A 26,340-nucleotide genomic window follows, 5' to 3' on the forward strand; every position below is an offset into this window, starting at 1 on the left:
ATGAAAGCCTAATATGTCCAGAAAAAAAACGTGGTATAATCCACCTGGATGCACAGAGTAGTTGTGGTGATCTGTACGGTTTTACTAACACATGGCAAAATTGTGCTTAGGCATTTAGATTTGTTTTATCCTTAGGTGCAAAGAGGTTGAGGCTGGATATGTTGGGTATCTATTTACTCAGGGCAACCTCCTCTATTTTGCCAATATATATATGACTTTCTAGCACTTCTACTGCCCTCCTGTTTCTTGGGTCTAACAGAAAAGTGCTGAAGTTCGACACAGCCAGATATCTGGCTTTTAAAGTGGTTGTAAAGGCAGAAGGTTTTTTTATCTGAATGGCCACACAGAGCTGTGGCTCAGATCGGGTGCCAGCATAGCATAGCCCCCATAGCAAGCTGCTTGCTGTGGGGGTTACTCAACAGGAGGGAGGGGCCAGAAAAACCCAAGAGGGACCCAAGTAGAGGAGGATCCAGGCCGCTCTGTGTAAAACCACTTCACGGGGCAGGTAACTATGACATGTTCAAGTCTTTGACGATTACCCCTGCAACCTACTTGTACTTTTGTGTTTTTTACATTGATGCAAGTGTTGAAATACCGTATACTGCCAGCACACAGAGTAGCAGTCCAACAAAAAAATAACAAACATGTCATGCCTGCTCTGTGCAATGGTTTTGCGCTTCTGGACCCTCCCTCCTGCTGCTTGCCCCCATACACACACACACACACACACACACACACACACACACACACAGCACAGCTTACCCCCGCCAGTGGCACCCGCTGCTGTCTTGTGCTGTATTGGGGGGGGGGGGGGGGGGCAGAAGACTTCTTAAGGTATAAAAACTTCTTCCCTTTTTTTTTTTTTTTTTTTTTTTTTTTTGATAATAGATTTTATTAGATTTTTCATAAACCATACAAAACACTCTTCTTCGAAAAAGGAAAAAAGACATAAAGAAAAAAAGTGGGATCAAACAGGTCAAGCATGTACATTTAGATCATACAAGGATCCTACATTTGGATTACAAACTCTGTTAGTATACATATTCAAAGAGTCCAATTGCACAGCTTAAACCTTTACAACCACTTAAGAATGACAATTATATTTTGATCTACAGATTTTCAACACTGTCAAAACAAAGTTTTATCCCATATAGCGAACCATGAATTGTTCTCTACACTTTTCATGTACTGAACTCCTCCAGAAAACTGATGTGTTGCTTGTGTGATTTGGTGTACTGCTTTTCCAGATGTCTACATGGAGTTGGATGTCAAATGAACAGTTTTCTATGCAACTGGAGTTGCATTTTTTTTTTTTCTGAGATACTTTCAAAGACTCTTGCTAGCTAAAAGAATGTAGATTGTGCTGCATTTTTTGCATTACAAGAGATTGTTTAGAATGGCACAATGAAGAGCAAGATAAAATTGTTGTAATGTGTATAGTTTTTTTGATGGCAAACTGTCAGTACATACCTTCTTTTGCTGAATCAGCTAGCTAGCAGCTAGAGAGCTCCTTGAAAGCAGAAGGGGCTCATTCACACCAACCGCTGCAATGCAATGCAGCAGCTGGTGTGAAGTGTAGTCCGGCTTGACCAGCGCACTGTTGATGCACCGGTACTGGCACATCACACTGTGTTTTTTTTTTTTTTTTTTTTTTTTTTTTTTTTTTTTTAAATTAACTTTATTGAAATATCACACAGTGACATTTCCTAGAGTTCTTCCAGCCATTGTGTGGTGACCCACTCTGCACTGGAAAAAGGTGCTGCACTCAGTGCACACTGCCCGCACACCACAAAGCAGCGACACCGGAAACCAGGTATTTAGTTTTCATACATCATGGGCATCAGGAACCATGAATCAGACCGAGACATGGTATAGTTAAAGCGGAGATTCGCTGAAAAAAAAAAATATTAAAAGCCAGCAGCTACAAATACTGCAGCTGCTAACTTTTAATATATGGACACTTACCTGTCTAGGGAGCCCGCGATGTCGGCAGCCAAAGCCGATCCGTCCTTCGGCTGCTACCGCCGCCATCCTCGGTAAGGGAATAAGGAAGTGAAGCCAAGCGCCGCGGTGATCTATGCCAGGAAGTGGGAGCAAATACCTGTATTAGACCGTGTGTGGGCTTCATTGGACCTTCAGCTGACTTTTTCTGTCAAAAATCAGAAGGACTTTAGATTTGGAACATGTTTCAAACCTTTTAGACGGACTCGAGTCCGGTCGAAAAATCGGTTCGTCTGTATGCTAGTCCGACAGACAAAAAAGGACACAAGGGCAGCTGTTGGCTACTGGCTATGAACTTCCTTATTCTAGTCCCTTCGTACATCATCACATTCAAACCAACGGACTTTCTAAAGTCTGTTCGTGTGTGAGCAAGTCCGGTCCTCCGAAAGTCCGTCGTAACTCCGTCAAAAGACCGTCGGACCTTTGATGCTGAAAAGTCCGCCCGTGTGTACGCGGCTTTAGGCTAATATTCATTACCTGCTGGGTTATACTTCATCTCCAGGTGAATGGACACTGGTAGACCAAAGGTCTTTAGACAGAAAGTGATCCCCTATATAACCCCTTCCATACAGGAAGTACTTCAGTTTTTTTACCCGTGTCTGCGGGGTGAATGGCACGGTTGTTTGAGCTCTCTGAGCTCCAGGTCTCTAGTCCCACAAACGGTTCTTAAATGAATCAAGGGATTGACCGATCGGATCCATTTGACACAGGCTTCATATGCTTAGATAAATTGTACCCGAGCCTCGCAAAGAAGACTCAAAATTCTGCAAGGTTTTGCCTGTAATGCGGCCTCTGGGTGCTGGACCCTGCGAAGTGGAATCCTGGACACTACAGTGCTAAGGCATTCGTGCAGGGTGCTTTACAGGTCCAAGGGAGTGGACCCTAAACATGAAAAGGGTACCCAGTCCTTGAAGGTCCTCAAGTGACAGGAACCCACCGTGGAGGGTGAAGATTGGGCTCTTAGTTTCTAAGCTAAGCTGCCCTGCACCTGGACGGGTAAGTGAAACCCCATTTATTTATTATTATTATTATTATTATTATTATTATTATTATTATTGGGTGTCCCAGTGATTGTAACAATCAGTCAAGCTATCTAGAGGCTGGACACCTGTGTTATGCGGTGACCATACGGGGGAGTTTATGGGCTAGCTGTGGGTGTCTGCAAAGTGTACCTTTTTTGCTTGTGTCTGGCTGTTTTTTTACCTGTATGATCGCGCACGACGGTGCGCCATGGCAAATGTGCGTTCGCAACAGCGTTGCGGGGCTCTGCAGTTTGTTTAGCGGCCATTGGCGCCCGCGGCTTAACTGCACATGCGCCATAGCCTTAGTCTGGACGTATGAAGATTTGCGTCATGCACGAAGATTCGCGTCATACACAAATATGGCCAAGCCTTTATGCCAGGACCGTGCACGTGCCGGCACACAGCCAGCTTATTTAAAGCGGAGTTCCAACCAAAAGTGGAACTTCCGCTCATTTGTCTCCTCTCCCCCTCCGGTGCCACAATTGGCACCTTTCAGGGGGGAGAGGGGACAGGATACCCGTCTTTGACAGGTATCCTGCTCCTACTTCCGGGAGTCCGGGCCTCACCCCGTGACATCACCGCGGGGCTCCCTCCTCCTCCTCTCCCTGTCTCAAGGGCCAGTAGGAGAGAGGAACAGGGCCTTGCGCATGCGCAGTAGGGATCCCGGCGTGAAGCCGTAAGGCTACACTGCCGGGTATCCAACAGCTGATGGAAACATCAGCTGCGGTGCTGACATCGCTGGACTCTAGGACAGGTAAGTGTCCTATTGTTAAAAGCCAGCAGCTGCAGTATGTGTAGCTGCTGGCTTATAAATTTTTTTTTTTTTTTTTTTTTTTTTTTTTTTTTTTTTTGGGCAGAACGCGGCTTTAAGCTGTGTATGCCAAGCATGCGGTGCTTCCAGAAGGCAGCTGTGAGACATAGAGCAGGCTCTGAACCAGGCACTTGCAGTGGTTCAATTCTCCTTACCCGGGTCACGTGAGTTACCAGGTGGTGCTTAGCAGGATTGTTGCATAGGGGTTTGGTGAGCCCTATTAAAGGGTCTCCCTTCTGAGGCGTGTTAATACTACACCCAGGTACTCCCTTTTTGTGGCTAGTAAATGTCTTAAAAAAAGAGGAGTGGGACTAACACTACAGGGAAGGGCACACCTATGTCATCAGTAGTTGTATCCCCTGAAGGACCAGAGGCTTCCGGGCAATCTAGCCACTGCGCTTATCTGGGATTGTGCCTACAGTCCACGCTGCTGCTTCACCCTTTATCACTAAGGATGAACGGTCCTCAGCCCTAGCCGGGTTAGAGCACAGGATTGCTGGCATGATTGCCTTCATCCCGCAGGGTGGCAAGAAGCGTGACAGATCCCCCTCCCCGGAGCCTCCCAGTCTGGAGCAGGAATGGGTTGAGGATGGGGAAGAGCTTAAAGCTCAGGATTCTGTGCATGGCCTATCGGATGAGTCTGCTTCCAAGTAATCGGGACAAGAAGATATCCAGTTGGTATCTGCCTCTCAATCAGAGGCATTTGATCCTGACTCTTACTGAAATGGCTCATCCTGCCTTTAAGTTGCCTCTTGCAGAGTTTACTGAGCCTCCCTGGTCCTCTTTTGGGATCCCTGAGGACTCTTCAGGCCACACAGGCTTTCCCTTTACACCCTCTGTCTGAACAGGCAGTGTATGCTTATTGGGAACATCCTGACAGGATTTTTGTTCCTCCTCAAAGGTTTAACCTTTTATATCCCGTGGATGAAAAGTTCATTAAGAAGTGGAGCATGCCAGCCATAGATGCAGCAGTCTCTTCCTTAAACAAGATCTTAACTTGTCCAGGAAATAAGGCACAGGGTTTGAAAGACCCTGTTGACATGAAATTGGAGTCATTATTAAAGGCTTCCTTTTCTTTGGCCAGTTCAACTATTCAGCCAGCTGTTGCAGCAATTGGTATCTGCCAGTCTGTAAAGGATCAGATCAGACGGCCTGACAGGCCTAACCAGGAGGATGATCTGCCTGAAAATAAGGCAGATATTCCTCGAGCGCTGTGTTTTGCTGTTGACCCCTTAAAGGATTCAATACAGCAGGTTTCTCATTTGGCTCTCTTGTCTGTACATACGCGCAGACTTTTGTGGCTTAAGAACTGGTCAGCCGAGCTTCCTTGTAAGAAGTTATTGGCAGGTTTCTCTTTTCATGGGGAACATTTATTTGGTGATCATTTGGACAAATATATCCAAAAGATTTCCGGAGGGAAGAGTTGTTTACTTCCTGTGAAGAAAAGCACCAGGTGTCCTTCGTTTAAAACCTCAGGGACTGTTTCCTCAAATCCTCAAATGTCTCAGCGCCAAGGCAGTTCCGCCGCCAACAGGGCGCTAGGGCCAGGGGCAAGCCGCAAGGCCAGAAAAAAGCCCTGGGTCCAAAATTCTTCTAAACTCAGCATCAAGCCCACCTTTTGAGGGGACGCCCCACTCCATTGGGTGGGGGAGTCTGCTGCACTTTGCGCGGTTACAAGCTGGAGTTGCGGGGGGCTCCCCCTCAAAGGTTTTTAAGATCCGGCATTCCCTTGGATCCTCCAAAAAGAGACTTGTTGCTCCAAGAACTACATCATTTAGTGCATCAAGGAGTGATTGTAGAGGTTCCTGTACCCGAAAGGGGCGCTGGGTTTTACTCAAACCTGCTTACGGTTCAAAAACCAAGCGGGGACACGCGGCCTATTTTGGACCTAAGATCCCTGAAGTAGCCTCATTCCAAATGGGAGACTTCCTAGCCTCCATCGATTTATAAAGGATGCTTATTTACACGTACCTATCTTTCAGCCTCATCAGAGGTTCCTGCGATTTTGCAGTAGAGCAACGTCATTTTCAGTTTGTGGCTCTACCCTTTGGTCTTGCTACAGCTCCCCGGTGTTTACAAAGGTCCTAGCACCAGTACTGGGTCTTTTAAGGCCCCAAGGGATCCTGGTGCTCAGGTATCTGGACGACCTTCTGCTCAGAGATCACTCACTACAGGCTCTAGAACAGAGCATAACATGCACAGTGCGGTATTTGGAAAGCTTAGGCTGGATCATAAATACTGAAAACTCAACCTTGAGACCAGCTCAAAGTCTAAAGTATTTAGGTCTGATCCTAGATACGTTCCAAGCAATAGGATTCTTGCCACCCGCAAGGATCTGTGCCCTGAAGGATCAGGTGCGTCAGATAAGGGACACCAGACAGCCCTCCATTCGGTTCTGTACAAGTCTTCTAGGGAGGATGGTATCCTCCTTCGAGGCAGTGCCCAGTTCCATTCCAGGCCTCTACAACAAGACATCTTGTTGGCTTGGAACAGGAGAGGACAAGCCCTGGATTATCCAATGTTCTTATCTCCTTGGGCACGTTTAAGCCTAAACTAGTGGTTGCAGGATCAGAACCTGCGACAGGGAAGATCCTTCCTCCCGGTAACTTGGACTGTTCTGACTACAGATGCCAGGTATGGTAGAAAAAATGTAGCGCATGGTATGTATATCTATAATCGAAATATAAAGAGAACCACTCAATTATACTTCAATCCAAAAAGGGTGTTAGTGAACAATAAGCCAAACAACATATAATAAACACAAAATCAATATACAAATAAGTGAATGGGTAAGAAATATAATGTCCCACTGCATGGAGATATGGATGTAATCCCAAAGGAAGATAATATTCCAACAATTAGCAGGAGGTTGTACAAGTCCGTGAAGAAAATGCATCAACCAAATAAGGACATCATGAAAAGGATGGTATGGGTAAACTCTTACCAGATCCTATGGACTCCCTTGTCAGCGAAAGGGAGTCAGGAAAGCAATGTGCCACCCAGGGCGTAGGAAAGGATATCCCAACGGTCGAACCGTCTAGGCTGGACTCTGCGTAGATCTCCGGGGGTCCCCAGGCAAGCCCTCACAGTCGGTAGCCAGAGTGCGGATCCGAAAGGCAGAATATCTCACATGGAACTGGAGTGAGCACTTATTCTTATTCAAAAAGTATGTGGAAAGAAAAGAAATGCCTCCACATAGTGCAGATAAAAGGGGTGTTTTTTATTGCTAAAAAAACTTTACAATAAAAACGTGATCACAACAAAATATAAAAGAAATGGGCAACATGGAGGAGGATAAAATGGCTCCGTCTCTCAGGCTGGGGAGCGACCCTAGAAGGGCTCACAGCTCAGGGGAAATGGTCAAGGACAGAACAGATCCTGCCCCTCAACGTCCTGGAATTTATGGGTAGTACGTCTAGCACTACGGTCCTGGTTGGCGAAGCTTCAGGACTGCCCTATCGGGGGTTCAGTCCAACAATGCCACTGCAGTGGACTATATGAACCATCAAGGGGGTACCAGGAGTCGTTTAGCTCTGAAGGAGGTGAACTACATACTAACCTGGACAGAGGGACATGTGCCAATTATATCGGCAGTCCATATACCGGGAGTAGAGAACTGGAAGGCAAATTTTCTCAGCCGCCAGCAGATCTGCCTGGGGGAATGGTCCCTACACCCAGGGGTGTTCCAGGAAATTTGCCAATGTTGGGAATGGCAAGAGGTGGACCTACTAGCTTCCAGGTTCAACAACAAGCTACAGCAGTTTGTGTCCTGAACAAGAGATCTTCTGGCAGTCGGAGCAGATGCTCTGGTAGTTCCATGGAGCCAGTACTCCCTGGTTTATGCTTTCCCTCTGATCCCTCTTCCTTCCACATTTGTTGCGCAGGATTCGGAGAGAGGGAGTTCGTCATTCTGGTGGCACCAGCCTGGCCCAGAAGGCCCTGGTTCCCGGAGATTGTGAGACTGACAATAGACGGATCATAGGCTTCCACGTCGCCCGATCTACTGTCTCAAGGTCCTATATTCCGCCCCAATTTACAGTCTCTAAATTTGACGGCATGGCTATTGGAGCCAGGGTGTTAAAGGACCGTGGCATTTCGGGACCCTAAAGAATACTAGAAAAGCTGTCACTAGGAAGATCTATCATAAGGTCTGGAAGACTTATATTGCTTGGTGTGAAGCCAAAAAATGGCATCCTCAGAAATACGTGATTGGGAGAATTCTCCCCTTTTTTTTTTTTTTTTTTTTTTTTTTTTTACAGTCTGCTGTGGAAATCAAATTGGCCTTGAGTACAATCAGTGTGTTAGAGAAACAGCCATTTGAGCCGATCAAGGAAATTCCATTAGACTTGCTGTCACGCAAGCTAGCCTTCCTGATGGCCATGACCTTGGCTAGAAGGGTGTCTGAGTTGGTGGCCCTTTCTTGCAGGGAACCATACATGATCCTTCACCACGACAGGGTCATGTTACGACCTGTTTTTGCCAAAAGTGGTGTCAGTCTTTCATTTAAATCAGGACATTATTTTGCCTTCTTTTTTCTCTCAGCCTCGTTCGGTTGTAGAGAGATGACTGCATTCCTTGGACGTTGTCCAGGCAGTCAAGGTTTATTTGTCTAGATCTGCGGAGATCCGAGGATCAGACTTTTTTTTTTTTTTTTTTTTTTTTTTTACCAAAAGGACCCAAGAAGGGGCAGGCAGCTTCCATTGACAATTGGGTCCATCAATTGGCCATTCAGGCCTATGGTCTGAAATGTAAAGCTTCTCCCTTTTTTAGAGTGAGAGCTCATTCTACCAGGGGTGTAGGAACCTTCTGGGCCTTTCGCCATCAGTTATCTGTGGCTTCTGTGCATACGTTCACAAAATTTTATCAAGTGGATGTTCGAGCAGCCAAGGATTCAGCTTTCGGCCACAGTGTACTGCAGGCAGCCGTATAAGGTCTGATGGTTATTGTTTGGCAGGGTGTCTACCTCAACTCAAAGGCTATTGCTCTGGGACATCCCAGCAGATAATGAATATTAGCCTAACTCTGTGTCCCATAATGTATGAAAAAGAAAATAGGATTTTTTTTTTTTTTGTCATACTTACCTGTAAAATCCTTTTTCTTTTTGAGTACATCATGGGACCCAGAGGTCCCTCCCCTCTTTTTGAGGATTCCGTGCTTGCTACAAAACTGAAGTACTTCCTGTATGGGAGGGGTTATATAGGGGATCACTTCCTGTCTAAAGACCTTTGGTCTATATTCAGGTGATGGACACTGGTATACCCAATCCAGGAAGTTCACTCCCTATATAACCCCTCCTCCTTCCAGGAGCACATCAGTTTTTTTGCCAGTGTCTAAGATGTTGGTCACGAGTGAAGATGTGCTCTGAGGGGCTCCAGGAGGGATCCATGCTGGGTTTAAATAGCCTCCATAGCCAGGTCCATCCAAAGTGCCATTGAGGCCAAAGTGGATGGTACCTGGGCCTCGTATCCGAAGCAAGAGGTTTAGCCTGTAACGCCTCTTTGTAGGGCTGGACCCCAGGGCTTTGGTCATGCTACATTACCTAAAGCTTTCCTAGTGAGGTGCTTTTACAGGTCCAAAGGAGTGGAACCCCGATATAGAGGGACCCGGTCCTTGAAGGTTTGCTAAACGCAGCCCGCCGTGATAGGTGAAGGTTGGATTGACAGTTAAATCAGCAAATCCTGCGGCTGGGATAAGGTAAGGGAAGAAACTTAGGAACCAAAAAGTCCACCTATGCGTTCTTCTTCTTTTAAGGGAAAAAATGTTGTCATGCCTTAATTCTCCACTAGAGGAAGTCTATGCACATACCTTTAATCTGTTGTCTTCACTGTAAAGCTCAGTCAGTCTGTGTGGCCACAGCAGCTTGTGCAGGGGGATTTTCTCAGGTAAAGAAATCTGCCAAATGCTTTCTTTTCTCCCCCCTGAAGGGACCGGAGGGTTAGGAGAACATCAGCGGTGTACCACCCTTACATTACACCCCTCCGGCGGAGTGCGGAGGTCCCGTGGTTACTGTTACTGCTACTGTTGCTGTTACTGTTGTTTTTTCTTTTGCCTGCTGGTGACAGGGCTCTGCCTCCTCACCGACCCGAAAGCCGCCCGCGCACGAGCGAGGGAACATTTTTAAAAATGAAGCGGGGCAGGTTTTCAGAAGGGGCGGGGCCTAGGCGCAGCGCCGTGCAACGTCCACGAGGACAAACAGCAGGCAATGATAATAAAAACACAGCTGGGACAGTCTCTCCTCAGCTGACCAGGAGGAAGCAAGCAGTCTGCACACAGGGACACAGGAGCTGTGGGGCACGTGAGGGTTGCAACTGGCATTCCTGATACAGGAAGGACTTCTTTTTTTTCCCAGCACTAGGCTGAACTTAATAGCGACTTTACTGTCATGACTATGTTCAGCGATTTAAGTTCAATTTTAATAGTGCCTCTGCTTTTTGTGCTTAGAACTATGCCTACCAAAAAAAGACACCACAAAGCTCAAAAAGGTGCCAAAGGTTTTGCCCCAGGCGCTAGGATCTCGAGTCGTATCTCCACACTGTCATCCTCGCCTGAATTACCAATTATGGCAAGCCAGGGTGAGCCATTGGAACAAATTGATGGTGCAACTGCTTCTCACATCTCAGCCCCTGTATACATGACTGAAGATGTCCTTTCCTCTGCAGGGTCTGGAAGGAAGATTAGTGTCTTTAATCACATCCTCCTTTTAAATGGATAGGAAGCGTGCTAGATCCCCCTCCCCCACTTCAGACCCTTTGCAAGGGGAACAGTGGGTACAGTATGAGGTGTTACCCTCAGGCGATCCGGAGGAAAAAACAAACCTATGATTCCTATGCAGAGGAAACAACGGTAGATGAACCTTTTTCAGCCTCACAATCTGAGAAATTGCTGATACAATCTCTTACGGAGATGGTTCGTTCTACTTTCATGCTACACCTTACGGAGTCTCCTGAAAGCTCCAAAAAACGGAAAGTACCAGCAGTTGATGCTGCGATTTCCAGCATGAATAAAAGCCTAACGTGTCCAGTAGACAATGCACAAATGCTTAAGGAGCCAACAGATAAAAGATTGGAATTCTTCTTGGAAATCTCCTTTTTCCTTGGCAGGTGCCGTTACTCAGCCTGCAGTCGCTGTAATAGCAGTCTGTCAATCCCTAAAGGACCAATTTAGACAGGCCCTTAAAGAGGTTCCTGCACAACAAGCCCGGGAAATGGCTGAACTATCAAAAGCATTATGCTTTGCTGTAGATGCCATTAAAGATTCTATTCACCAGACGTCTCCCCTTAGGCCTCATTCACATGAGGCGGACTCCATTTCCACGGAGCCCGCCTTGGTCCGCCGGTTTAGCGGGAGATCTCTCCGTCGATCTCCGCTGAGCCAGCGGATGACAGGTCCCTCTCTGCTCACTGAGCGGGGAGGGGCTTGTCAGGCACTGCTGCTGCCTATGGAGGGATCGAATGATGTCCGTTTTCATCAGATCTCACCCGATCCAATCCACCAGCGAGGGATCCAGACGTAGGGCCATCCGTCTGCTTTTAGCGGATCGGACGGGGTCGGATGTCAGCGGACATGTCTCCGCTGACATCCGTCACTCCATAGGCTAACATGGAGTGCCCGTTCAGGTCCACCGTCAAAACTGACAGGTCCGATCGTGTGAAAGGGGCCTTACACTTATGCGTAGAATCCTGTGGTTACAAAAATTGGTCAGCCGAAGCACCATGTAAAAACCTCCCTTTTCATGGGGAGCGGCTGTTTGGTGAAGATTTGGACAAATATATCCAAACAATTTCTAGTGGGAAAAGTACTCTTCCCTTTTTTTTTTTTTTTTTTTTGGCAGTCAAAAGAAAGTATAAACGCCCTTCTTTTAAATGGGCTCTTTCCCCTGCGCCAGGGGCTTCCACCTCTAGGCAGTGGCGATGGCCTCTGCCGTTAGACTCTAGAGGAAAACCTCAGGTTAAGACCCAGGCTCAAAAGAAGTCCTGGGGCCGGAAACCTGCAAAGCAGAATCCTAAAGCCTCATCATGAAGAGGCAACCCCCCTCACTAAGGTGGGGGGAAGACTTCTGCAGTTTTCAGAAGTCTGCCAAGAGGAAATTCAGGACAGATGGGTCATCTCGTTTCCTGAAATCAAGCGTTCCCAAAGAGCCAGAGAAAAGACATTCTCTGTTTCAGGCACTAGACCGATTTAATATTTCAAGCGGTGATCATACAGATCCCCACAAAAGAGCAAGGTTTGGGGTTTTATTCAAATCTTTTTATGGTACCAAAACCAAATTGAGATGTCAGACCCATTCTAGATCTAAAAAAATCTAAATCAGTTCCTGAAGATTTGCTCCTTTCGCATGGAGACGATCAGGTCAGTAGTTTCTATCCTTCTAGGAGGAGAACCTCTAGCATCTGTCGACATCAGGGATGCATATCTGCATGTTCCCTTATTTCCCACTCACCAAAGGTTTCTGCGGTTCGAGTTAGAACAGCAGCATTTCCAGTTTGTAGTCCTGCCCTTCGGGCTAGCTACAGCACCCCGGGTGTTCACAAAAATGCTGGCCCCACCTCTAGCCATGTTAAGGGCACAGGGCATGACAGTCTTGGCGTACCTAGACGATCTATTGTTAATAGACCAGTTGGTGGGTCGTTTGGCGTAAAGCCTACGCATTACAACCAGTTACCTGGAAAGTTTGGGTTCGATTCTCAACCTAGAGAAATCTTCCTTAACACCACTAAAAAAGCTGGAGTACTTGGGTCTGATCATAGACACAGCCCAGGAAAAGGTGTTCTTGCCTCAGGCAAAGATCAACTCCATAAGAGAGCTGGTGCGGATGGTCAGGTCAAAAGGCAATCCCTCCATTCGCCTTTGCATGAGGTTGCTAGGAAACATGGTGGCTTCATTCGAAGCGGTTCCCTATGCCCAGTTCCATTCAAGACTGTTGCAAAACAGTATCCAGTCTACTTGGAACAAAACAATTCAAGCTTTAGACTTGCCAATGCGCCTGTCCCCAAGAGTGTCCCAAAGCCTCACTTGGTGGTTACTAACCCAGAATCTGCTGAAAGGAAAATCCTTCAGACCAGTTATCTGGAAAGTGGTAACGACAGATGCCAGCCTTTCAGGCTGGGGAGCAGTACTAGAAAATACAACTGTCCAGGGACAGTGGTCAAGAGCCGAAAGAACCTTGCCCATCAGTATCCTAGAGTTACGGGCAGTGCGTCTGGCTCTGAAGGCCTGGACTTCCAGGTTACTGGATTGTCTTGTCAGGATCCAATCCGTCAATGCCACAGCTGTGGCCTATATCAATTACCAAGGGGGCACCAAGAGTCTTTCAGCGCAGAGAGAGGTGAACCATATTCTAACTTGGGCAGAAAGGAATGTTCCATGCCTATCGGCTGTCTTCATTCCGGGAGTAGAGAATTGGCAGGCCAACTACTTCAGTCGCCAGCAGTTATTCCCAGGGCAATGGTCTCTTCACCCCGACATATTTCGGGATGTTTGCTAAAGATGGGGGACTCCGGACGTAGATCTTCTAGCGTCCAGGTTCAACAGGCAGTTAGTCAACTTTGTGGCCACAACAAGGGATCCACTCGCATGCGGAACGGATGCGTTGGTGACCCTGTGGAATCGGTTCTCACTGATGTATGCATTCTCCCCTATTCAGTTGCTGCCACAACTTCTTTTGCAGAATCAAGCTGGAAAGAAAGCCGGTAATTCTGGTAGCACCAGCATGGCCCAGAAAGTCATGGTATGCAGAAATCATAAAGATGGCAGTGGAGGGTCCATGGTCCCTCCTACTATGGCCAGATCTGCTCTCACTGGGACCGATATTCCATCCTACCTTACAGTCTCTAAATTTAACGGCTTGGCTATTGAAACCCACGTTCTGAAGAAACATGGGCTTTCCGGGTCAGTTATCTCTACCCTGATTAATCTAAGGAAGCCAGCTTCCAGAACTGTATATTATAGCGTCTGGAGAGCTTATGTTTCCTGGTGTGAATCCAAGGGTTGGCACCCTCGGAGATATATCATAGGCATAATTCTTGCCTTTCTACAATTGGGGGTAGAAATGAAATTGGCCTTGAGAACTATAAAAGGCCAAGTCTCAGCTTTATCCGTCTTATTTCAAAAACCGCTTGCTACACATTCTTTAGTCCGAGGTTTTATGCAAGGGGTGATGTGGCTTAATCCGCCAGTCAAACCACCCTTGGGACTTGAACTTTAGTTTTGTCTGTGTTACAAAAACAGCCATTTGAACCAATACAACATATTCCCTTTCTCTTTCTTGTAAAGAACCATATTTGATTATTCATGAGGACAGGGTGGTGTTACGCCCTCGTCCAGACTTTTTGCCAAAAGTGGTTTCAGGTTTTCACCTTAACCAAGATATTGTCCTGCCATTGTTTTTTTTTTTTTTTCAAAACCATGTTCCAGGGAAGAAAAGTCACTACATTGTCTTGATGTGGTGAGAGCAGTGAAAATCTATTTCGTAAGACTGATGTCTTATTTATTTTGCCAGAGGGTCCTAAGAAAAGACAGGCAGCGTCAAAATCCACTGTCACTAAGTGGATTCGGCAAGTTATAATTCAAACTTCTAATTTAAGGGGTGAGATTTCTCCTTTTCAAGTTAAGGCGCACTCTACCAGGGTGGTTAGTGCTTCTTGGGCAGTGCGTCACCAGGCCTCCATGGCTCAGATCTGTAAGGCCACAACTTGGTCTTCATTACATACATTCAAATTTTATCAGATGGATTTAAGGAGGTATGAGGATATCACATTTGGGCACAGTGTGCTGCAGGCAGCAGTATAGGTCCTCAAGTCTTGGGGTACCCTCCGGGTTGTGTCTCCCTCCCTTTAAGTAGCATTGTTATGGGACGTCCCATTAAGTTATTACTTAAGGCTCTGTGTTCCATGATGTACGATAAAGAAAATAGGATTTTTATAACAGCTTACCTGTAAAATCCTTTTCTTGGAGTACATCATGGAACACAGAGGTCCCTCCCCTCTTTTGGGATTTAAGTATATTGCTTTGCTACAAAAACTGATGTGCTCCTGGAAGGAGGAGGGGTTATATAGGGAGTGAACTTCCTGGATTGGCTATACCAGTATCCATCACCTGAAGGTGGCCTATAACCCATTAAGTTATTACTAAAGGCTCTGTGTCCCATGATGTACTCCAAGAAAAGGATTTTACAGGTAAGCTGTTATAAAAATCCTATTTTTTGCCTTGTTTTGCGGTAGGACTACACTGGAATAGTCACCCAACGCAATCCCACTGCACCTGCTGTGAATGGAACCTTTGAGTTGTCTTGCAAACAGGCTAGACTTTTCATCATGGTGGTTTGCTTGAACAGTAAAAACACCATAAGTGCAAACAAGCCCTTTATCGGAGTTCTAAAGAAAAGAAAAAAAATTGAAAAGTACATTTTTGTAAAGCCATAATAGACAGTTTGCCCTAGTTGATTTTGTAAACTTTGAGATGTAATCTGAGAATAGTATTTATTTGTTAATAGGAAGAGAAAAAGAGAAAACGAGAAAAGGAACAGTGTGACTCTGATGGTGAAACCGAGTATTTTGAGCCAACGAAAAAAGTGGAGGTTGAAACTGCAACAGACCGTCCTGTTAGAGCTTGTAGAACACATCCAGGTGAAATCATTAATTTGGCATTTGTATTTTTTCTTTTCTAATATGGGGCACTTGATTACATTTTTGCTTTGGCTTTGCAGCAGAAAATGAAAGCACACCAATACAACAACTTCTGGAATACTTCCTCCGTCAACTGCAACGGTAAGATGAGGATGAGGCTTAGGGCTTGTTTACACCACAATCTGTGCTTTCTTTGTGTGGTTCTGCGTCTACATTTGTGTGTGAATTTGCAGTGTGTGTGTGTGTGTTTTTTGTTTTGCTTTCTTGGTGCACTTATTCATGTGCATTTGTGGTGTGTTTGTGCATGTTTACTTTTTTTTGCAGTGCATCCCAGTGTGGAAAAATGCAGAATACTGTACTTTTTTTAAACGTACAGTGCATCCGGAAAGTATTCACAACGCTTCACTTTTTCCACATTTTGATATGTTACAGCCTTATTCCAAAATGGATTAAATTAATTATTTTCCTCATAATTCTGCAAACCATACCCCATAATGAGAATGTGAAAAGTTTGAAATTTTTGCATAAAAGAAAAAAATCACATGTACATAAGTATTCACAGCCTTTGTTCAGTACTTTGTGGAAGCACCTTTGGCAACAATTACAGCCTCAAGTCTTTTTGAGCATGATGCTACAAGTTTTTTGCACTTATTTTTTTGGCAGTTTCTCCCATTCTTCCTTGCAGGACCTCTCAAACTCCATCAGGTTGGATGGGGAGCATTGGTGCACAGCCATTTTCAGATCTCTCCAGAGGTGTTCAATCTGGTTCAAGTCTGGGCTCTGGCAAGGCCACTCAAGGACATTCACAGAGCTGTACTGTAGCCACTCCTTTGTTATCTTGGCCGTGTGCTTAGGGCCGTTGTCCTGGTGAAGATGGACCTTCACCCCCGCCTGAGGTCCAGAGGATGTCTATGCACATTGCTGCATTCATCTTTCCCTCGATCCTGACTAGGATCCCAGTTCCTGCCGCCAAAAAACATCCCCAAAGCATGATGCTGCCGTCACCATACTTCACTGTAGGGATGATATTGACCAGATGATGAGCAGTGCCTTGTTTCCCCCCAGACATGGCGCTTGCCATTCAGACTAAAGAGTTCAATCTTTGTTTCATCAGACCAGAGAATTTTGTTTCTCATGGTCAAGAGTCCTTCAGGTGTCTTTTTGCAAAATCCAGATGGGCTGCTTTGTGCCTTTTTTCTCAGGAGTGGCTTCTGTCTGGCTACTCTACGATATAGGCCTGATTGGTGGAGTGCTGCAGAGATGGCTTTCTCCTGGAAGGTTCTCCTCTCTCCACAGAGAAACGCTGGAGCTCTCTGAGTGACCATTGGGGTTCTTGGTCACCTCCCTGACTAAGGCCCTTCTGCCCCGATTGCTCAGTTTGGCCGTGCGGCCCGCTCTAGGAAGAGTCCTGGTGGTTCCAAACTTCTATTTATTAATAAGGGAAGCCACTGTGCTCATTGGGGCCTTCACTGCTGCAGACATTTTTCTGTACCCTTCTCCAGAATTGTGCCTTGATGTATAATCCTGTCTCAGAGGTCTATAGACTATTCTTTGACCTTCATGCTCCCACATGCACCGTTAACTGTGGGACCTTATATAGACAGGTGTGCCTTTCCAAATCATGTCCAATCAACTGAATTTACCACAAGTGGACTCAAATCAAGTTGTAGAAACCTCAAGGATGATCAGTGGAAACATGATGCATCTGAGCTCATTTGTAAGTGTCATAGGCTGCGATTACTTATTTAACTGCGATTTTTTTTTTTTCTTTAATAAATTTGCACATATTTCAGAAAATCTTCTTTCATGTTGTCATTATGGGGTATTGTTTGTAGAATTTTGAGGAAAATAATTTAATCCATTTTGGAATAAGGCTGTAGCATAAAATGTGGAAAAAGTGAAGCACTGTGAATACTCTCTAGATGCACTGTACATGAATGCGATGCAGTGGTGTAAACTAGGCTCATTGGAATACATTCATTTTTCTTGCCTATGTATTGCTACTGCGTTAGTGCTGCTGGTGTAAATGAGCCCTTAAAACGTCCCATAGGATATCTGAATTTAGAAAAATGAAAATGGCAATTATGCAGTGTCTTTGAGTCGCTTCTCTCTTCTGACCATACAGCAATGTAAATGCAGACTTTAATTTAGCAGAAGCAACACTATTCTTTATCAGAAACACCAGCATATGTTAAAGTACACAAGCAAGCATCCAGGTGCAGTGATAACGTAGGTAATGGTTCACTTCTGCTTGAATTTAGCTCTGATATAGTAATCTGGCTCTGCCTTTTGAAGAGAAAAGGTTGCCCAGTGGCAGAATGGAACACTGGAAAAGAGCAGAGTGTAAGAATGTTGTGAGAGAGAGTGGTAAAAATTCACCCATGGAAATATGGTGACAGAGCAGGGCACTAAAGGGACAGAAAAAGGTAGAGAAGGCATACAGGCAGAAGGAGCCGTGGATGAGTGTAGTACCATGTAACATTACAGGGGATAGAAGGGGCAACACAAAAGCAGGATTTATTTTTTTACCAAGAATTTACATTTTTAATACTTGTTTGTTTATCCTTACAGTAAAGACCCCCATGGATTTTTTGCCTTTCCAGTGACAGATCAGATTGCTCCAGGTTATTTTATGATAATAAAGCATCCTATGGATTTTAGTACGATGAAGGAAAAAATTTCTGCAAATGAGTACAAATCAATCACAGAGTTTAAGGTAAGTTGCATGTTAAAGAGGTGTTTCAGTCGTCTGTCAATTTTTCCTGTGATCTATTTAAATTTGATTATATTGGAATGTAAATTATCTTTAGGTAAGTGGTTTTTTTTTATTTATTTTTTTTTTCAAAATGTTTGGCCGCCTTTTTCTTTTTTATATAGTAAAAAAAAAAAAGTGGTTATTACATACCACCAAAAGGAAGAGCTAAATATTAATTTGGGTCCAATGTTGCATGACGATAATTGTCAGTCAAACTATCACATCACTGAGACAGAACAATGGTTTGGTAATGAATAGGTATATACAGGCTAGTACACAAGTGGTTAAGCAAGCAAGTAGTAGTAGCAGCATGCAGTGCTATTCCTTAATGCTAGTAAAATGTATCAATCTAAAAAATTAAAAATGCCAATTCCAAGTAAATAGAAGTTTCAAGGTGGCAAAATGTTTCTGAATGGCAATATTATTTCACGGAATATACTTGAATAATGCCCCTTCCACATGGGTTGCTCAGCAGGGGGATCTGTCAACTGATCCCCCACTAAGCAGGCGGATGGCTGGTCCGTTTCCACTCCGCTGATGCAGAGCAGACACAGCCTGCTGTCCTCTATGGGTGGTTCAATGTAAATGGACCACCTGTCCGTTTTACACCTGATTGTCGTCAGATCCGCCAGACAGATGGGTTTTTGGCAGACAGGATCGGATGTCGGCAGGTGTCTTTGAAAACTGGAGGGTCCAATCAGGTCTGCCTATAAAACTGACAGGTAGACCTGATCAGTCCACCTGTGTGAAAGGGCCCTTATTTGTACAGAGAAATCTTGCTTGTTGCATGTTGATTTATGTATAGCAATTCATTTTTTACCCAAAGCGGATCTGTATTATTTGGATCAATATGTTTTTAACCTTTTTTAAGGTGCTGTCTGCTTTACATCTGGTAGATTTTGTGCAATCCATTACCTTCATTTAAGGCTGGGTTCACTTACGGTTGCGGTTTGCAGTCCGGCGTCTAGTGCGGTTTTGTTCAACGGTTCAGGTGCAAATTTTTTGTTTAATTCGCACTTACACCGGACCCAAAATCACACAGGACCCCTTTTAGAAAGGGACCGTGGGCGCCCCGGACATATGTGAACCGACTCCATTGAAAGCTGGTCTGATTCACATGTAATGTGAATCGGATGCAGTTAAAAAGGCATCAGATACACGTATATGTGAACCAAGCCTTAGAGTATTGTTGGTGAAGTGTGGTGTTCTTAGTAAATCATCCAAATTTTGTATATTCTACAGGCAGACTTCAAACTTATGTGTGATAATGCAATGACATATAACCGACCAGAGACTGTGTACTACAAGTTGGCAAAGAAGCTACTTCATACAGGCTTCAAGATGATGAGTAAAGTATGATCGAAATTGAAATACTAGTGCATGCCTCCATTTTTATGTTTTTTCATCTGCCATATACTTTGGTTATAGGAATATTGAACATTTTTAGCAGTGGGGACTAATATAATTATAATGTTTTATTATTGAGTAATTATATAATTTGCTAAAGGTTATACAAATATAGGTAGAAATGATTTGCTAAGTATATCTATACATACTGTATGTTTAGTATAATGTATACATTTACCAGTCAAGTTAACAATATTTTTCATATAGTGTGTGTGTGTGTATATGTATATTAAGGATGGGCTCGGGCGTGTTCACACACTCCACGTGCAGAGCCCGCCAGGAAGTCGGCACAGCGCAGCGCTAATCACAGGCAGTGAGACATTTTCCCGATGTGCGGCTGCAGAGATCGGGAGATGTCTCACAGCCTGTGATTAGCGCAGCGACGCGCCGACTTCCTGGCGGGCTCTGCACGTGGAGTGTGTGAACACGCCCGAGCTCATCCTATGTATATATATATATAAATATATTTTGACATCAATGTTATCATTTTGCTGTGCACTTTATTTTCTTTGCTTTCTGATTTTGAACATTTTATTTCTGTTTTTGCACGGCTATTTTTTGGAAAGAATTACCCAACCCTGCGCATAAGCATTAAAATCTAGCATTGTAAGGCTAAGGTAATATTGTTCCCATCCCATCCATTCATCATAGCACCTTTTTGCTATGAAAGTAAATATAAAGTTCCTGCTGCTCTGTCCTTTTTGATTCTAGGAACGGCTTTTAGCTTTGAAGCGCAGTATGTCGTTTATGCAGGACATGGATTTTTCTCAGCAGGCTGCTATATTGGGGGATGAGGACACTACAGTGGAAGACCCTACTCCAGAAGTCCCAATCCCAGCTCCAGTTGAGATGACAAAGAAATCTAAAAAGCCAAGCAAGGAGGTTATTAGGTAAAAATGCAAGCCTTTTTGGTGGTTGGATATGTAAGATCTATGGAGAGATGTATAAAATGTCGAGAAATGAATAGCAAAGATATACTGTGTATATGTTTTTGAGTTCCATATATTTACACAACTCCAGAGTTTTCTCTTTGTAGATAAACACTAGCTGCCATTGTATGCTAAATCAATTTCAGGCAACAAGTAAAACTAGTCTGTGAAAAGCAAATGCTAGTACAGTTGCAATATTCCCTGGTTAACATTAAAATAACTTGATTGCTCTTATAGAGCAATTTATTAAAATGTTATATGTATATTTTTTTGTATTGTTTATGCACTGCCGACACCAAACTAAACGGTATTTATCAAGTTTACTTTATTTTATTCCCTGTTGAATCACTGTCAGCATGAAAGGGTCATGTCATGTGACCTCACATGATTGCATTCATTCATTCTGCCTGGTGAATTGTGCTGTGACATTCATATTGAGTCAGGAAACCACAGTCATCTGTATATAGCCGGAGAGACCTACAAGTGCTGTTATTTGCTGTGCTGCTCAACCCAATGCATGTACAGTAGTGGCAGCTTGTCAGAGGATGAAGTCCTTGGCTTGTGATGTTGCTGTGGATGTGCTGCTTCTTGTAGATATACAGTATCTTGTAGGTCTAAGAGGAGCTGGCTACTGTGTAGATACAGTGGGTACGGAAAGTATTCAGACCCCCTTAATTTTTTCACTCTTTGTTATATTGCAGCCATTTGCTAAAATCATGTTCAAGTTCATTTTTTCCTCATTAATGTACACACCGCACCCCATATTGACAGAAAAACAGAATTGTTGACATTTTTGCAGATTTATTAAACAAGGAAAAACTGAAATATCACATGGTCCTAAGTATTCAGACCCTTTGCTCAGTATTTAGTAGAAGCACCCTTTTGATCTAATACAGCCATGAGTCTTTTTGGGAAAGATGCAACAAGTTTTTCACACCTGGATTTGGGGATCCTCTGCCATTCCTCCTTGCAGATCCTCTCCAGTTCTGTCAGGTTGGATGGTAAACGTTGGTAGACAGCCATTTTTAGGTCTCTCCAGAGATGCTCAATTGGGTTTAAGTCAGGGCTCTGGCTGGGCCAATCAGGAACAGTCACAGAGTTGTTGTGAAGCCACTCCTTCGTTATTTTGGCTGTGTGCTTAGGGTCATTGTCTTATTGGAAGGTAAACCTTCAGCCCAGTCTGAGGTCCTGAGAACTCTGGAGAAGGTTTTCGTCCAGGATATCCCTGTACTTGTCTGCATTCATCTTTCCCTCGATTGCAGCTGAAAAACATCCCCACAGCATGACGCTGCCACCACCATGCTTCACTGTTGGGACTGTATTGGATAGGTGATGAGCAATGCCTGGTTTTCTCCACACATACCGCTTAGAATTAAGGCCAAAAAGTTCTATCTTGGTCTCATCAGACCAAAGAATCTCATTTCTCACCATCTTGGAGTCCTCTTCAGGCAGTTCCTTTGACCTCATGATTCTCACTTGCTCTGACATGCACTATGAGCTGTAAGGTCTTATATAGACAGGTGTGTGGCTTCCCCAATCAAGTCCAATCAGCATAATCAAACACAGCTGGACTCAAATGAAGGTGTAGAACCACCTCAAGGATGATCAGAAGAAATGGACAGCACCTGAGGTAAATATGAGTGTCACAGCAAAGAGTCTGAATACTTAGGACCATGTGATATTTCAGGTTTTTCTTTTTTAATGAATCTGCTAAAATGTCAACAATTCTGTGTTTTTCTGTCAATATGGGGTGCTGTGTACATTAATGAGGAAAAAAAATGAACTTAAATGATTTTAGCAAATGGCTGCAATTATAACAGAGTGAAACATTTAAGGGGGTCTGAATACTTTCCATCCCCACTGTATGTGTGCTGCTTCTTTATAATCTACTTTGAGCCGTTAATCTATTTAATGTTTCATACTGTATACAAACCCAATTTCCAAAAAATTGTAAGTGTAAAATCTAGTTAAAAACAGAATGCAATGTTTTGCAAATCTCATGAACCCATATTTTATTCACATTAGAAAACAAATCAAATGTTGAAAATTTAAAAAAAGGCAATTTTGAAATTGATGGCCGCAACAAATCTCAAAGTTTGAACAGGGCAACAAAAAGCAGGCAAAGTAAGTGGTACTAAGGAAGAGCTGGAAGAACATTTTGCAACAAATTGGGTTAAAGTGGAGTTCCAGTTTTTGTGTTTATTAAAAGTCAGCAGCTACAAAAAGTGTAGCTGCTGATTTTTAATAAACACACACTCCCCTGTCCCACGATCCAGCGATGCGGCCATCCACTTCTCTCCTTCACCTCTCCCCAGCGCCGGGATCACAAGTGTGGGCACCCGGCTGTGACAGCTTGTGGCTTCACAGCCAGGTGCGCACTGTGCATGTGCTAGTCGTGCTGTGCCTCCTGAATGGCCGGGCAATCTTCTGGGATATGCGACATGTCCCAAAAGATGGCAGGGAGGGGTAGAGGAGAACTTGCACTCAGGCCACCTAGGCGACTCGAGCGAAAGTGGGGGCTGGGTACCTGTCAAAACTAGGTGACTAACTGTAACTTAAGCTCTATTGTGTAAAGAAGAAGCTATATCTGAACATGATCCAGAAATGCTGCGATCTTCTCTGGGCCAAAGCTCTTTATAATGGTCTGTTGTAAAGTGAAGAACTGTTCTCTGGTCGGGCGAATCAAAATTTGACGTTCTTTTTGGCAAGATGGGTGGTGGATCCTCCGGATTAAAGAGAAGAGTGACCTTCCAGCTTGTTATCGGTGCTCAGTTCAAAAGCCTGCATCTTCTTCTTTTCCTTTCATTTTGCCATTAGTGCTCTGAGCATTTGACAAGCTGATAAAATATTGCCAGCTACCATCTTCTGTGCATATTCAGTCTAAGGACTTGATCACACCAGATACAGCTTCATGCATTTTGCAAAATTTTCCAGAGCAGATAAAATGCTTGGCTACAACCTTTACTAGAGGCTGTTCACAAAAATGGATTGTGGTTGTACAACCCCTGGCAAAAATTATGGAATCACCAGTCCCTGAGGATGTTCCTTCAGTTGTTTATTGTTGTAGAAAAAAAGCAGATCACAGACATGGCCAAAAACTAAAGGCATTTCAAATAGCAACTTTCTGGCTTTAAGAAACACTAAAAGAAATCAAGAAAAATAATTGTGGTGGCCAGTAACAGTTAGATTTATAGAACAAGCACAGGGAATAAATTATGGAATCACTCAATTCTGAGGAAAAAATTATGGAATCACCCTGTAAATTTTCATTACAAACACTAACACCTGCATCAGATTAAATCTGCTTGTTAGTATGTAGGCAAAGAGGGTAAATCATCACTCAGTGTTGCACAAGATGTTGGTTGTTCACAGTCGGCTGTGTCTAAAACATGGACCAAATGCAAACAACATGGGAAGGTGGTTAAAGGCAAGCATACTGGTAGACCAAGGAAGACATCAAAGCGTCAAGACAGAAAACTTAAAGCAATATGCCTTGAAAACAGAAAATGTACAACAAAACAAATGAGGAACAAATGGGAGGAAACTGGAGTCAACATCTGTGACCGAACTGTAAGAAACCGCCTAAAGCAGTGGTTCTCAACTCCAGTCCTCGGGACCCACCAACAGGCCAGATTTTAAGTATTACCTTGGGGAGTTGCAGACTAGAATACTGCAATCACTGAGCAGCAAGTGATATCACCTGTGATGTATTTCAGCTATCTTGCAAACCTGGCCTGTTGGTGGGTCCTGAGGACTGGAGTTGAGAACCACTGGCCTAAAGGAAATGGGATTTACATACAGAAAAGCTAAAAGAAAGCCATCTCTAACACCTAAACACAAAAAAACAAGGTTACAATGGGCTAAGGAAAGGCAATCATGGACTGTGGATGATTGGATGAAAGTCATATTCAGTGATGAATCTCGAATCTGCATTGGGCAAGGTGATGATGCTGGAACTTTTGTTTGGTGCCGTTCCAGTGAGATTTATGCAGACGACTGTTTGAAGAAAACATGCAAATTTCCACAGTCAATTATGATATGGGGCTTCATGTCAGGTAAAGGCACTGGGGAGATGGCTGTCATTAAATCTTCAATAAATGCACAGGTTTACATTGAAATTTTGGACACTTTTCTTATCCCGTCTATTTAAAGGATGTTTGGGGATGATGAAATCATTTATCAAGATGATAATCCATCTTGCCATAGAGCAAAAACTGTGAAAAAAATTCCTTGAAGAAAGACACATAAGGTCAATGTCATGGCCTGCAAACAGTCCGGATCTCAATCCAATTGAAAATCTGTTGTGGAAGTTAAAGAAAATGGTCCATTACAAGGCTCCAACCTGCAAAGATGATTTGACAACAGCAATCAGAGAAGGCTGGAGCCAGATTAATGAAGAGTACTGTTTATCACTCATTAAGTCAATGCCTCAGAGACTGCAAGCAGTTATAAAAGCCAGAGGTGGTGCAAACAAAGTACTAGTGATGTGTTGGAGTGTTATTTTGTTTTTGTTTTTCATGATTCCATAATTTATTCCCTGTGCTTGTTCTATAAATCTAACTGTTACTGGCCACCACAATTATTTTTCTTGATTTCTTTTAGTGTTTCTTAAAGCCAGAAAGTTGCCATTTGAAATGCCTTTAGTTTTTGGCCATGTCTGTGATCTGCTTTTTTTCTACAACAATAAACAACTGAAGGAACATCCTCAGGGACTGGTGATTCCATAATTTTTGCCAGGGGTTGTATTACTAAAACGAGTGCAAAATCTAGTGCAGCTCTGCATGGAAATCAGGTCAGCTTCCAGTGTTTGACAAAAAACAAAAAAAAAACAAAGCTTAATTGAACAAGCTGAAATAATGCACAGCTGCACCCTATTTTGCACACTCCAGTTTGAGTAAATCAACCCTATTGTGTTGCAGTGTGTTAAAGAATGTTTTTGTTCAAGAGCTAGACTTCCTGTGAGATCATGTTATGGAAATGATTAAGAGCTCCAATCGAGCCCAAGGTTATCTGCTGCTGTCTCTAATTGGAAAGTGTGGATATGCATGCATATAAAAGTAAGACTCTCTGAGACACGCTCACAGCAGCATTACTTGTTACACTTCTGATTTATTCAAGGCGGTGCTAATGTTTTATACACAAAAATACGTCATTGCTATTTTAGTCTAATAGGTACATCTCATTGGTTAAGATAGAAAAGAAGATGGAGAATCGTCATAACGAGGTTTGGCTGTCCTTGGTTTTATCTTCAGTTCCGCGTTTTCTCTGATGTGTGGGATGTAGGGGGTACCCGCCATCTTGAGAAAATATAGGAACAGAGCAAACCTGTATACTTATATAATGAGTAAGGAGAAAAATATATATGCACATAAGAAAATAGACATTTTCAGATTATTATTATTATTATTATTATTATTATTATTATTATTATTATCTACATCACATTCCTTCACAGTCCCCCCTAAAATGACTATTTTCTGTTTTCTGTCCCTAATACTAAAGGTCCCACTTTGGCCTGGCCCTTCTCCTCAGCAACTCTTTTAGGCTGTATATAGAATTGGGCAGCAACTGTTCACTTCCCTCCTCGATACAGCTGGAGAGGTGCAGTCAGGCACGATCTATCCCTAAAACCCTATAGGATTGTGAGATTTTGGACAGGGAGTGACTGTGGAGGAGTGAAGGGTTTGTCATCTTCCATCATAAGGGGGTCCTCTTCTTCTTGGTGGAGAAATGTAGGTGTGCTATTGTCTACAGCCTTGCTCATTAACTTTTTTTTACAAAAGGTAGAATA

At 43.8% G+C, this 26,340-nt stretch overlaps 1 protein-coding gene across 10 annotated transcripts in view; it reads left to right on the forward strand.

Annotated features, from left to right (window-relative positions):
* Nucleotides 1–26,340, forward strand: part of BRD9 (bromodomain containing 9) — a 101,222-nt gene that overhangs the window by 9,966 nt on the left and 64,916 nt on the right. For 4 of the 10 annotated variants that reach the window (XM_073630662.1, XM_073630660.1, XM_073630663.1 and 1 more), the window contains exons 3-7: nt 15,326–15,458; nt 15,539–15,599; nt 18,030–18,174; nt 19,456–19,566; nt 20,332–20,510. In XM_073630662.1, coding sequence (XP_073486763.1) covers nt 15,326–15,458; nt 15,539–15,599; nt 18,030–18,174; nt 19,456–19,566; nt 20,332–20,510 — 629 coding nt within the window. The remainder of the gene's footprint in view (nt 1–15,325; nt 15,459–15,538; nt 15,600–18,029; nt 18,175–19,455; nt 19,567–20,331; nt 20,511–26,340) is intronic. The other 6 variants (XM_073630664.1, XM_073630667.1, XM_073630661.1 and 3 more) reach the window with 5 other exon arrangements.

Source organism: Aquarana catesbeiana, linkage group LG05 (assembly GCF_042186555.1).
Source record: "Aquarana catesbeiana isolate 2022-GZ linkage group LG05, ASM4218655v1, whole genome shotgun sequence".
Classification (NCBI taxonomy): Eukaryota; Metazoa; Chordata; class Amphibia; order Anura; family Ranidae; genus Aquarana; species Aquarana catesbeiana.